The sequence below is a fragment of the Quercus suber genome, unplaced genomic scaffold (genome assembly GCF_002906115.3).
Source record: "Quercus suber isolate HL8 unplaced genomic scaffold, Cork oak 2.0 scaffold_137, whole genome shotgun sequence".
Classification (NCBI taxonomy): domain Eukaryota; kingdom Viridiplantae; phylum Streptophyta; class Magnoliopsida; order Fagales; family Fagaceae; genus Quercus; species Quercus suber.
This window is the reverse complement of record NW_027069599.1, coordinates 480,914-495,283: the sequence shown is the minus strand read 5'-3', so window position 1 is coordinate 495,283 and position 14,370 is coordinate 480,914. Positions and strand designations below refer to the sequence as shown.

At 35.3% G+C, this 14,370-nt stretch overlaps 1 protein-coding gene and 1 pseudogene across 1 annotated transcript; both read right to left on the bottom strand.

Moving 5' to 3' along the window:
• Positions 1-1,703: 1,703 nt before the first annotated feature.
• LOC111996962 (uncharacterized) lies at positions 1,704-3,086 on the bottom strand. The gene is made up of 2 exons (XM_065776613.1): positions 2,712-3,086; positions 1,704-2,035 (listed from the first exon to the last, which is right to left on the bottom strand). The coding sequence occupies exons 1-2, from the start codon at positions 3,069-3,071 to the stop codon at positions 1,925-1,927; spliced, it is 471 nt and encodes a 156-aa protein (XP_065632685.1). The 5' UTR covers positions 3,072-3,086; the 3' UTR covers positions 1,704-1,924.
• Positions 3,087-6,732: 3,646 nt separating this feature from the next.
• LOC136068840 (probable inactive receptor kinase At1g27190) lies at positions 6,733-8,131 on the bottom strand (annotated as a pseudogene).
• Positions 8,132-14,370: the final 6,239 nt, after the last annotated feature.

Genomic DNA, 14,370 nt, shown 5'->3' with positions numbered 1-14,370 from the left:
GATAGATGTGCACTATAGCAATGGAGCTAAAAAAAAAAAGTTTACCTCTACTGTTAGAGCATTGTTTTTAAGTGTTTGAGAAGCTAAAAATACAGCAACACTACTGTAGATGGTCTAAGGTGAATTGTAGGTCATTGTTATTTTATGGTTTTATAGACGCAACATGACGTTTGAGCTGGACTTGTAAGAGGAATTGGCTGGACAAGATTTAAATAAGTATTTCCTTTTTGTTAAAAATAAAAATAATAATAATATGGTACGACATAAACGTGCACAACAATCATCAAACATCTGGTATTGGAGTCTTCACGGCTGTACTAATTATTGGTTGGACATTTTATATGCTAATTGCAAAGTTGCAAACTAGTAATTCTTCCAAACTGGGTTAGGTGGCGCAATATAAAGTTGACATGTGTCCTAGTACATATGACCAATTTTAGCTAGTTAACCATTTTGGCCTTTTCTCTCTGTCAACTACCCCCGACAGCAAAATCCTATTCTTTCACTTCGGTGATTCCCCTACCCTTTTTCGTCTCCATTGGTCCCACCTCAATGGTTGCTACGGTCTCATTTTCACTCTCCCCATGCATGATTACTTATAGAATCATATTCTGTAGATTTTGAGTTGTGATTGACTTATTGAATAAAAAAAAAAAAAAAAAAACAAAACAAAAAACAAAATCTAATGCAAACAACTTTTATCTTACAAAACCCAGTAGATTCAGTCCCTCACTATCTGACCTCCCCTTACAAAATCACCAACATTTCCAATTTTGAACAACACCCACTTACAATCTGTGATTGCATTTTAAACACCACCACAAATCTCCAACTCTCACCATCAATCGAGTTCCTTTGGTAGTTCCTTTGAAATCAACCAAAGCTTTAATTTTGAACACATCCATTTGCAATCTCACTCTCAAACTAAATTCTCAAACAACCGTCACCACCGCTCCAACCCTCCAAGTCACTTTCCCTTTTTGTCGGTGAAACCCTCCAACTCCACCCCCTTCATTCCAATCTCCAACTCTCCTTAAAATCATCTGATTTGCACAAATATTCCTGCCTCAAAAGCTTCTCTTATGTGAGTTGTTCTTGCTGCACTTTGGAGCTTGGCAAGAGGACACGTGAGAGTAAGTAGTTTGGGGAGAGAGAACCGAGATTGTTTCTGAATCATCTTGGATTGGGGTTTGGTCGGATGGCTTTTGTGGGTCTTGAACTTGAAGCTCTTGTTTAAGGAATTGGGGATTCTAGTGTCAGAGTTGGGATGAGATCAGAGATTTTGGGTTTTATTATTAAACTCCACTCTCCTAAACTCTGGCCTCTTCCTTCATATCCTAAATCATATGACCTATGGATGGCCAACTTGGGGTCATTTTACACATTGTTTTACGAGGGCCTGAGTCTGCCACAATGACCTGCTCCTGCACTTACTCTTGTTTTTTACAAAATTCATCCCACTGTCCCACTTACCCTTGTTTTTGCAAAATTCGCATCCATCAAACTTGTTCCCAAATGGATTTTTTTCAGATACCCCAAACATTGCACATTAGAATACGTATTTGGATAGCATCTACACACTTGGAAGCCATAAACACATGAGAAGAGACACCAATCAACATATCCGTCGCTGCCCAGCAGATCAGGATTGAAACTTTTGAAAATTTTTCCTTGAACTGCAAAATTAAAGATGCATGTGGACCTCGTGTAAATATGGCTTTATATATTACAGAAGAAAAAATCAAAGGAAAAATTATCATTTAGGTATAGGAAATTGGGAAAAAAATAAAGAGGAACAAACTATGGGCAGCATATAGTGAACACTTGGTTTGATTCTTTCTAAAATCAATAGCCTAACATCACTCAGTTAGTGTTACAAATTGACTTCAAACGGAGCAACTCTTCATACCCACAGGTTTCTGAATCAAAACCTAGAGTTGGTCCTCCCTGCTCCAAAAGTAGTCATGGAAATGGTCCGCTTTCTTCTGAAGTATATAATTGAACTGCTAATGAGCAACAAACACAACACAATCCCCTGTCCAGAGTGGCATACAAAATACAAGTCAACACACAAATAATCATGTTCTTCCCTTTTTTACAATGCAAGTAAAAACACATATAAGGTTAACTGAGCTTGTAATTGATCTCCAACGCATGAAATGCGCTGTTTAAAATGTTAACTTATGGTATTCAAGAGGCCCTAGATATCTCATCCAAGAGATTATGCTGACCTTACATGACTTCTCACAAGAAGTAAGAACTTTCATGTCTTTCTATGTTTGCCTTTTGATTGTCAACACTCTTTGCTTAAGAAACTTATTTGATCAAAACAATCATGACTATAATAAAATGAAATCGCAGTTCAGATGCTTGTGATGCATACAAGTTCAAAGTGAAGAAACATAATATTAATCAATGCCTAAAAGGCTATAAAAAAAAAAAAGAGCATGGGATTATAAAGTGCACATTCTGTTTGAAATCAAAAGATTGATACTAGTAGGCCACAACCAAATAGACCCATAGCATCGTCAAATTGGTCACATTCCAATAGGACACTATGCTTTAAGCTGTCTACATTTAGTAGCAAAAGAAAAATCCCTACTTCCTATATTATATGGTTTTATTCTTGTTAAAAGTAATCAAGCATATGAACTAATCAACTAATAAAATACTACAAGAAAAGAGGGATGACAAAAGATAATGACACGTACCTCAAACTCAAGCACCGACATCTTCTCTTCATTAACTGGTGGTAAACAGCTTCTATAAGTAATATAAGCTTGCGGTCCACTCTCTGGTGTTGATGGGTCCTCCAGTAAACTTCTCTGTTTCATTGAAGTAGTGAGTTCTCCAGCATCAAGAGATTCTGCAAGTAATATTTCATTGCTGTGAGAGATTTCCAGAGTAGATCGACTGTTCCGAGAACTTTTCCCTTTCCCATTCCCATTTCCATTCTTTGAATTATCTTTGATTTCTACACATTTCAAAGGGATACGATAGCCAGTCTCACTGCATCGATATTTCTCATCAGTCTGCATAAAAATAAATATAGAAGATAAATGCCAAGGCATTTCACAGAGATCAAAGGAGCAACATGTGGACACCATACAAAATACAAGGAAAGTGGAGTGCTGAGCGGTGAATATACAATGCATTATACAATTTTTTTGATATTGGGGGAGGGGGGATTTGAACCTTTGATGTCTCCATTGGAAATAAAGGAAGTGTCAGATAAGCCACAAGGCTCTTTAAAATTGTACATGGGAAATAACAGAAATCGAGCCTCTCTTTTTTCTTTTCTTTTTTAATAATTCGATAGTTACAATGGGTAGAGGGGATTTGAACCCTGGATGTCTCCATTGGAAACACTAGGTTGTGCATGGTTAATATTATACAAATTGAGAACCAATATGTGGTTGCTGCCATTAGTAATGGTGGTTGATGTGGAAGCAGTTGGGGTAATATTGACTGTTGTGAGCATGATCTACCGTTTTCTTATTTAATGCATCTTTTAGTTTCATCTTACCAGGTAACATCAGTTCTGAAGTAGTAATAGAAAGTTGGAAACAAGATAAAGCCATTGAGAAACAGATCATTCTCCATAGAGGGAACCAAAGCACAGTAACAAACATACCGTACATCTCTCCTCCACATCCTGGTAGCAGTGGTAGTAAGGTAATAGGGCTACTTTTGGATGAGGATGAAAATAAATATTTGCATCATGTGAATTGCTATATAACCTGAATCCTACTAGAGTTGGGAGTGTGTGATGCAGGAAGCACATGAAAATATTAATTTTAATTGTATTATTTAATATTGGAGTAAATTGAATTTTATTTTAGGTATTAGTAATTAAATAGGTTTACTAGAGTATTTTTTTTTATAGTTTATGTTTAAATTTATTTATATATATATATATATAGATAAACCAATTATTAATTTAAAGGTGAGCCAATGATCTAACAATCGAACTAATGGGCTTCCACAAAAAAATTAAATAAATAAATAAATAAATAAACAATTGAACTAATGAACCGTCATACCTCAATTTAATGCTCTAATTGGTTCTTATAACTATTGTGAAAGCTCCCCATCCGTCCAAACCGATCCTCCAAGCTTCACCAAAATGCATTAGCTTCATGGGTTTTTGTTTGGCAAATGTGGTTGCCCCAGCTGATGGGTCTATTAGGCCAATGGGCCCTCTGCCCATTCGTCCATTTTTTAGCCTAAATGGGCCCGTCTCGTTTGTACATTTTGACATTTTGTGGCTTGATTTACAATGTCTTGTCATTTTGTGGACTGGATCTTAAAGCCCAGAGTAATGAGGCCCAAAAGTAGGTCTCTCTCTCTCTCTCTCCACAAAGAAATGATCAAGATGGTAATTTGAAAAGTTTCATAGTTCTTCTCGATGGCACTTGATCATGGGACTTGGTGACCAACAAAAACTGTGACCCGACCCACCCACCCAACTCGTCTAATTCAGCCTTACAACTAGCCGACTTGATGTTGGTGACGATCAGCAGCAGATCTCAGCCCCCAGAACCTGAAAACGGCGGGTCAGTTGGTGGGTTTTCTCTCCAAAACCCGAAGAAACCCGACCAAACTGAGATATGGAACATTTCCTGACGAAGTTTTTTAGATCCAACAAGGTCTCATCCATTTCTGGCGAGATCTTAGCTAGATCCATGGAATCTTCATCGGATTTGGCAAGATCTCATCGAATCTGGTGAGATTTCGACAAATTCAACGAAATTATCCCTGAAATTTCACTGATTTCATCATTAACTCACTGAATTTTGGCTGATTTTAAGATCTCCAGCTTTGACCGAACCGATCACCATCCGTTGAAGGTCAGATCCACCTGATTCGATCAACCACTTCGATCGGCGGCGGGTTGAAATTTTAACCATCTGGTCGGGTCGGTTCTAGGTTGAGCACAAACCCGACCTGTGGACAGGCCTACCTCATATAACTATAAGTACGCAATAATTGGAGTGGAAAATAAAATTATAGAAGCGTGACAATTTTTCTAATAGCCTAATGTGTCAATTTGCTGCCATTTATCCTAAGAAATGTGTCAATTTGATGTACTTATATTTGATTTCATTGCATTCTTTGCCAATTTTTCATAATGGTATCCAATCTTGGAATTGAACATTTTTCATGTTGAGGTAATTATAACAAGAAAAGAAGGAAATGCTGGGCAGATTGAAAGGTGTGCTTAGCTACATTCTTATATAATAATTAAGGGTATAGTGTGCTTAGCTACATTGAAAGGTGTGCTTAGCTATTTATTTTTGAAATTTTTTTTTATAAAAAATTAAAAAAACTGTAAAAATAGTTAATTATTTTTCTACTTTTTTTATAAAATTACATAAAGTAGTTTACTATTATGTACCCTAAAGGTACATATTAATAAAACCCAATAAATGGTTGTCTGCAATCAACTTAGCACTTGTAGTTCTGCCTTCTGACTAACTTTTACTGAAAAGTTTTTGTTATTTAGGAGGGTGTATTAGTCCATGCCATTTAGCATTGCAAATTTCTTAATCACACTCTTTTTCACAAATATCTTATTAGATTGTTATTAGATTGTCAATCACTTTTATATAAACCCACTATTTGTTCCTGCTCACATAAAAAATTATAACAAACAAGTATCACTTACGGTCTGCTGCATGAAAAATTATGATAAAAAAGTGTGGTACTATATTTTTTCCATCGCTTGGACTCTGTTCATGCAAAAGCTGACAAAGGTTTGGAAGCTTTTTTTTTTTTTTTTTTTTTTGAAGCAAGATTTGGAAGCTCTATGCGCCACAATCATACTCTTCATACTTCAAAAGCTTCCATCACATCCAAATTATTTTCCTGGTCTCTGCTCTCAATAACCAACACAAGACCAGAAGGAAAAGTTAATAAAAGTCACCATCTCCCTTACAAACAAAATGAATTAAAGGTTACCATTCTGGCATTCTAGCCACTCCTCCAGAAATTCACCTGACATTAAAAGTGCTTACTAAAAAAATTCCCGGTGCTTCCTGGCCACGGTATGTGTAGGACTAAGGCCTGAGCAAGCTATTAATTTAATGCTGCATTTATCAATTACTAACTTCATTGGCAAGGGGTTATCCAAAAAAAAATCATTGTCAAGGGCCTTAGCTTACCACATATTAGAGCATTCTTATCGAGCCTCCTAAATACTATAAATCCTATTTTTTAGCATTTTTGAGATAAAAACACAACTCCATCAAAATGGCTAAATCTTAAAGTTTTAAGATTCAAGCTACAGTGCAATCTCATATTTGAGACCGCATTGTAACTACAATTGTAAAACGAAAATTACTTTTTTATTCACCTCATGCTCTCTCTCTTCTATCTTTCTCTTTCCTCTCACCACTTCTTTCTTCTCTCTTCTTTCTCTATGCTTCGCCGATGTGGTTCATCGATCATCGATGAGTGTGCTCTGCCGATGATTGTGCTCCACCGATGGTCGTGGGTAGCAGTCTGATGTGCTCTGGTAATTTTGTGAGTCTGGGTTCGTGGATCATCAATGTGACCGGGGTTGAGATCGGGGTGACGGGTTTTGGCTGGGGTTGAGAACGAGGTGGGTGGGTGGTGACTAAGGTGGGTTCCTGTGGTTGAGGCATGGGTCTTGGGTTTGTGGGTTTTGTTCACCGCTCTATCCTTCGCCTCCCTCTCTTCCTCTCACGGTGAGGCTTCTCTTTCTCAAGTTTAGTTTAGTTTTTGTTGTTGTTGTTGTTGTTGTTGTTGTTTTTTTTTTTTTTTTTTTTTTTTTGCCTCAACAACGCAAAAACCCAACAAAGGCACCAAATTGGATGCCTTAACTGCCCCAATCTATTCATCTCCGACCGAAATTGCTTCTCGCTTAGCTTACACCCATTAAGCCGCTTAATCGCCAAGGCAGACCCGTCTGACAATACAGCCTTGTAAGAAACCCCAGTTCTCGACGAGATCACAACAGTTTCGGAATCAAAATTGTTTGTTGCAACTAACAAATCCGATAGCCTAACTTTGACAATTGGTTTTTGAAACAAAGAGACTTGAATTAGCTTATGAGACTTGAGCAGCTCAACCCAACTACTATCACCTTTAAAACCACCACATACCAAAACCATAGCTTTTGCCTTTTCCACTACTAACCTAACGAAGAACCACCACCAAATCACAAACCCTATGAACAAAGACGCGGCGGCGCTGACAACACCGGCGGCGACGATAATGGCGAGGCTTTTGCTACTCATACCACCGCACTTCGAGCCCAAAGGCTTCCCGCAGAGCTTACCGTTGCCGTCAAAGTCCGAACCGTCGAAGCTCGCCAAATCGGCCGGTACCGAACCGGAGAGATCGTTGTTCGCGACCGAGAATGTCTTCAACCGGTTCAACCGGCCGAGCCCGTACGGGATCGGACCGGAGAGGCGGTTGTCGCTCAAAATCAAGCTGTTCAAGAACTTACAGTCTGCGATCTCCGGCGGGATCGGTCCGGCGAGAGCGTTCCTGGAGAGATCTAGCGAAACGAGATAAGGCAACCAGTTACAGATTTGAGAAGGGATTGGACCGGAGATGGAGTTGTTGGAGAGATCTAGGGTTTGGAGGCTCCGGCAATACTTCAGACTCTCCGGAACCTCGCCGGAAAGCTGCATCGTCGGAAGCTGAAGGCTGATGAGCCGGTTCTCCTTCTCGTTCCAGCACGCAACTCCTTGGAGCTTGCAGATTGAAGCGACGGACGAGTTCGTGAAAGTCCATGAACTCAGCTTGTTGGCCGGATCGGAGAGCGAGTTCTTCACGCCTTGCAAGCACATCACATCGTCTTCAATGGAATTGCTTAGAGAAAAGCAGAAGATTGAAGCTAATGAGAGAATCAGAAAAATCTTCATAGCGTTTTAGACTCAGCGTTTTGATTTTGATTTTTATGTTTCGTTTTGTTGTTTTTTAGTTTGGGTTTTTGAGAGTGAGTGAGATACAAAGATTGGTGATGAAGAAATGAGAGTGGGCGGCCATTTGACTGTTAAACTAAGAAAACACTCACAGAGAGTGCTGCTTTTGACTGCCAGTTGATTTTTCATTTATCTACCCATTTATTTTATTGGGTGCCACGCACTTGAATCATGCCCCTTCCTCTTTGTCCATGAACTTTATATCAGTAAAGTGACCATCACGCTAAAAATAAATAGTTATTAGTAGGTTTTAGTCTTGAAATTTTTATAATATTTTTAGAACATCACCATCAGATATGGTAAATATGCCAAATGCTAAATATTTAGCACATTTACCACACCAAACATCAAAAAACCCTTTTATCAGATGTGTCAAATTTTATAAAATTTGTCACACGTGAACAATTACGGTCTCAAAATAGTATAAGTTTTATTATTTTTTAATCTCTTTTCTCTCTCCTCTCTCTTCACTTTAATCTTTTCTCCTGAATCTCCTCTCTCGCCTCTGTTCTCTCTTACAGTTCCCTCTCTTCACAGCCACCATTCCTTCTGTTCACGGCCATTATCACCGGAGGCGCAAACAGCATGGGCCGAGCCATCGTCATTCGCCACTCACGACGCATGAGCCATCATCGCTCACGACGCACGAGCCCTCGTCATTGCCGACGTCCAAGACGAGAAGGGCCATCGTCATCGCTCTCCGATCTCGTCGATCTCTCTCTCTCTCTTTTGTTGGTTGGTTGTTTTGATTGTTGTTGGTTGGATGATTTGGGTTATTGGTTGATTTGGGTTTCGATTTGTGCGATGGGTGGGTTTCGGTTTGTGTGATGGGTGGGTTTCGGTTTGTGTTGTGTGTGGTGGCTTGCGTTTCGGTTTGTGGGGCTTTTGTGGGTTTCGATTTGTGTCGTCTGTGGGTTTTGGTTTGTGTAGTGGGTGGACTTTAGTTTTTTAGGATGTGCAGTGGGTGGTGGCTGTGGCTAATTCAGCGGAGCTGTGGCCGTGGCTAGTTCGACGAGGCTGTGACTGGGTTGGATAGGTGGTTGTGCCGTTGATAGGTGGGCGAATCGGTGATTGTGGCCGCATTGTTGTAGTAGTTGCTGTTGTTGTTGTTGCTACGGCGGTGGTCGGCGGTGGTCGATGATGACGATGATGATGGGAAGAATTTTTTTTTTTTTTGAGAAACTGATGGAAGAAATTTAATATATTATTTTAGTGTGTAGGAAATATTATTTTAATGTATAGAATTGAAGGATAAAACATCTGATAAATAAGATGTTGTAAAATGATGTGGTAAAATAATAAAATAGGGTTTTAATGTGGCAAAATGGCATAATTTTTGACACATCTGATACGGATGCTCTTATAAGTCATATTAATAAGTGTCTTTAGTGTATTGATTAATACTTCTTCCGTTCTAATTTATTTGTTCTGCTTAAAAAATTAAATTTTTTAAAGAAACATCAAATATGACAAATAAATAAACTTTTACTAATGTTTCTATTATATCCCTATTTTATTTTAACAAAACTACCCTTAAATAAAAGTGCCCAATTAAACTGATTTTTTTTTAATATTAGTTAATTTTCTTTTTAGATAGTTTTGAAAATAAAGTAGGTATATAGGAACATTAGTAAACTAATAATTTTTATTTTTAGAAATAGAACAATATTTTAGGACATCTCAAAATGGAATAGAGGACAAACAAATGATACGGAGGTAGTAATCTATTTTAGGAAAATTTTAACACTACTTTTATGGGAAATTAAAAAACTACCAAAATATTAATTGTTTTTTTTTTTTTCTCATAAAAACTTTATTTAAATAAATTATTAACCACTACCCTAAGAACATTTGTTAGCATTTTTCTATTTTTATAAGGGTTACGTCAACAAATGCCCTTAAAACAATGATTAATAAATCATAATAGAAATTTTTTGATACTATTTTAATGTGAAATATAAAAAACTATCAATAATATTTATTATTTTATCATTCTTTCAATAAAAACATTTCTAAAAATAGCTCCTAAATGCATTGATTAACATCCCCCTTTTATAATAGGCCGTTTGTTATTGAATGTTATCCGAGGATAAAAAAGTAATTAAAACAGTAATTTTAGTTGTAAATTTAAATTTAAAATTAATAACATTTTTAGTGTGAAATATTTATTATTGCGTAGTGTTGTGAAAATGCAGTAAAGATAATATTTTTTTTCCCTAGTTTTTGTTTGTTTGTGTTTTAAGAAACGTGAGAAGCAACGACTTTTACTGTTTAGGAGAGAAACTTAACTGACTTGGCAAGCTTTAGCTAGTTGGGAGGTGAGTGTTTGTGACAGACACGTAGTTCCTTTTTTTTTTCAACTCGCATTATTATTAGCTAAAAAAAAGTTTGAAAGTAGGTGAGTCCTCTAATTAGATTGGTGTCTCTACTCTATCACTATCAAGGATGGATGTGGGAGTTCTAGATGAAATAGTTAATTAGGTCAAGTTCCACTTATCTTATCATTCGGAATCTTTGTCCAATATTTAAGAAAATTCTAGTATTAATTAAGAAAGAGAGTAGTATTTCTCAATAATAATATAAAGAAAGAGTACATATTAAATCAGATTAAAATTCTCAATAAGTTAAATAGATACGTTTTTTCGGGGCACTTGAATGGTTGACTCAATAAACTTAACAAAGGACGTGTCGTAAGTCCAAAAATTTCAATGAATCAATTACTGATTGGTAAAAAATCCATAACAATTCCCAAAAAAATTGGGACAAAATATTGGTTGTTATATACGTATATATATTCCCAAACTTTTCTATGTATTACACAAGATATCGTCTAGCATGTTTCTTAAATTTTTTTTTAAAAAAAAGTTAGTGTCTAGTGATAATAATATAAAATGCAAGTTTTAGTCTTTTTTGATGACTTGTTCTAATATTATCCTATTAATTTTTAAAAGTTAAATCATTACACATCATCATTTTAATATACCTATCCGTTTGAAAATAATTTATTTATCTGAAATTGAAATTTTTTTGTTAAAAGTACTGTTGATAAAACTAAAAAGTAGCTGAAATAGTACGATAGAACCCATAAATAGTGTCAAAAAGTATAATTAAACTCATAAATAATAGCAAAAATAAGCTAAATAGTAAAAAAAACTAATATCTAGTATGTTTCTTAATATATATATATTTTCTAAAGCTACTGTCTAGTAATAATAATATAAAATGCAAGTCTTGGTCTTTTTTGATGACTTGTTCTAATATTATCATATTAACTTTTAAAAGTTAAACTTCGTTCCACATCATCATTTTAATATACATGTCTATTTAGAAACAATTTATTTAACTGAAACTAATTTTTTTGGTTAAAAATACTATAGATAAAAATAAAAGTTAACTGAAATAGTACAGTAAAACTCATGAATAGTATAAAAAAATGTAATAAGACACATAAATAATAACAAAAATAAGTTAAATAGTAAAAAAAAAGAAAAAAGAAAGAGGGTATTTTTCAACTTATCCGGAAGGCAACCGTACTCCTCTTTTTTAATTTGTGTTTAAGAGTCACAGATAGTACTAAACAAATTCTAACTAAATCGACTGAATTCTTTTGTACAAATTCTCTAGTCTGAATTTCATTTATTAATTAAAAATGTATTATATATAAACATGTCTTGTCAATAAACGTAAGTGAATTTTGTCCTCTTCTCCTCGTGCATTTTACTAGTTAGCAAAGAAATTATTATTATTTAAATATGTAATGAAATAGTTTTATTTGTATTAGTCAATTGCCTTATTTTAGAGGTACTTTCATCGTGCCCTAAGTAAGGATTTGTGTGGATAATATATATATATATATATATATATATATAAGAGAGAGAGAGAGAGAGAGAGAGAGAGAGGTTGTAATTTTTAGAGTATAAAGTGAAGTATAAAATGAAATACAAACCATTCGATTGATCATGATCAATTATTTGTGATCAAATTAATTTTTAATTGATAATGTGTCAACAATGGACAACTAGCGAATGAAATCAAGTGACATGTCAAATCTTTAAATTACCACCACTCATGGGTTTCAGTTAACTCAACTAGTAAAGTTTTTGATGGTTGAATAAAAGATCTAGAGTTTAATCCCAACTTACATAAAAAACTGATTAGTGTTTTAGTCTGATGATTAAGAGCCATCATCAGGAGCGAACGCCATAGGTTGACACACGCAACATCAAATTAAAAAAGCCATGCAACAATGTCATATGAAAAGTTCTTATTAAATATAAGACCAAATTAAATTCAAATTCAAATTTAAATTTAAAATTCATATTTCATAATTAACTCTTAATAAATGCTAAGAGAAAATTTTAAATCAAATGCTATTAAGCTACCTATAAATAAATGCCACCGCACACCCTTGGTTACTTCAAAAGTATAAATGCTTGTGGAGTGTGGAGGGCAAGGGCCAAGGTTCAAGTGTACAGAAGGGAGCCTTACACACATATACACTTAGATTAGGTTAGAGTAGAAATTCCACCTTGTATNTTTTTTTTTTTTTTTTTTTTTTTTTTTTTTGGCTATGGGGTTGATTTTTGGATGGATACTGATTGTGGTAGCTGTGGGTTGGCCATGGGTCTGGGTTTGCTGTTGAATGTTGATGGTTTATGGTGGTGGTGGCGAATAGTGGCTAGCCGTTGAAAAGAAAGTGGTGGAAAGAGAGAGAAAGTGGTAAAATAAAAATAATATTAGTTAAATGAAGTTGTAAAAAAAATAGAATGTTTGATGTTTGGTGGATTGTAAAATGGTATGTTAAAATTGATAAAGTAGGATTTTGAAGTGGTAAATGCTAAAATATTTAGCATTCTTGATGAGAATGCTCTTAAATTATATAAACTATGAGATCTAGTTCAAAGGACTAATCAAGCAATAATTACTTCTCAACATATGGTTCTCGTTCCATACAATATGAATCTTTATATTGTAAATGACAAAACTTAAGTACAGTACCTTAAGTGTTGTTCCTTAAATTCTCCTTTTAAGATTCAGTTGTGTGGCTACTTAACTAAAAAAATATATTTTCATCCTATGAAAAAAAATTCACATAACATAATTTTGAAAGAAAAACCTAAAGAATAACATCTAAGTACTATACGTAAGTCTTGCTCATAAAAGACAAAAGATAATGGCTCGTTCGAATCTCTTGCTTCTCCATATCTGGGTCTAATGAATAGTGTTACTATAATCACATCTAAGTAGAAGCCGTAAATTCAAATAATCCTTCTTCCCATTTTTGTTTATCAAAAAAAGAGATAATACATATATGATATACTTCTTACTCGAGTGTGGGGCATGAACATGTGCTCAAGCATTCTGAGCACAGAGGCCAAGGAAATGCCATAACTGGCCTCTAGTACTAGCACAGATGCGTGTACTCTATGTACGTGTACTGCGTAACCTCCCAAATTGGGTCAAATTAGGCCCTTTATGGGCCCACAGAAAAAAGATAAGGCAAAAATTAATAGTTTCCAGATAATGACCGCTATTTAACTCTCCTGCAAAAATGTTTAATGTTATCACGAGAATACTGTGTTGCTGAGCGTTCATATGGTTGTTTCATTCATTTTCAGAATGTATGAGCTGGTAAATTGGGCTGGACCAACATGGAAGGATTCAATTTTTAAAGAGGAAAAAAAGGGATACATGGCACTTCAATAAAATTCACATTTGCTCCGCGCATGAGAAGGTCAATTATGTCAAACAAAGTTTTATTTTCATCATAAAAAAACATAAATAGTCTTATAGAGTTCTTAGGTCCCAAGGTTCCAGAGCAGTGCTCCAGGACTATGTATGCCATTTTTTTTGATAATGCAAATCTGTTCACTTTGACAAATTGTGACCAGCGGGAGCAGGTATTGAAGATATCTTTCAATGTCTAGGCTACCTATGCAATTATGCGTGGGGTGGGTCAGAGAGCACCAAAAACTTGTGGCTTGTTTGAAGACATTATCTTAATGCAAATCATCAATAATGACTAATGAGAGTGTTCATGACTAGTTTGTTTTTGTCACCATGTCTATGTCTAGAACTACGTTAGGTAAAAGGGCAATTACATCAATGCTAGAGAAGATAACACATCTACTTTTTTGTCATCATATCATGTTTCACATTAACCACGTAAGAAGAAAAGCATCAAGAATCCTCCACAATTGGAGTTGGTAATCATGTGTCTATTTGGACAGTCCATGTGCCTAACTAGAGAATAATGCATTCTGAAAAGTGTAAAAGCAGTATTGCCTGCATTAGTATTGTTTAATGAGGACTTTAAAAGACTTTAAAACTTAAGGTACAATCATTCAGCTTATAATTAATAACATCTCTTGCTCATTAGGCATTTTGATCAAAATCTTTTCTTTTCTTTTCTTTT

Coding starts and splice junctions, on each gene's coding strand:
- LOC111996962 (XM_065776613.1), bottom strand. CDS start 3,071: ATGCCTTGGCATTTATCTTCTATATTTATTTTTATGCAGACTGATGAG. Junction 2,036..2,711: donor TGTCGGTGCTTGAGTTTGAG/GTACGTGTCATT, acceptor CACTCTGGACAG/GGGATTGTGTTGTGTTTGTT.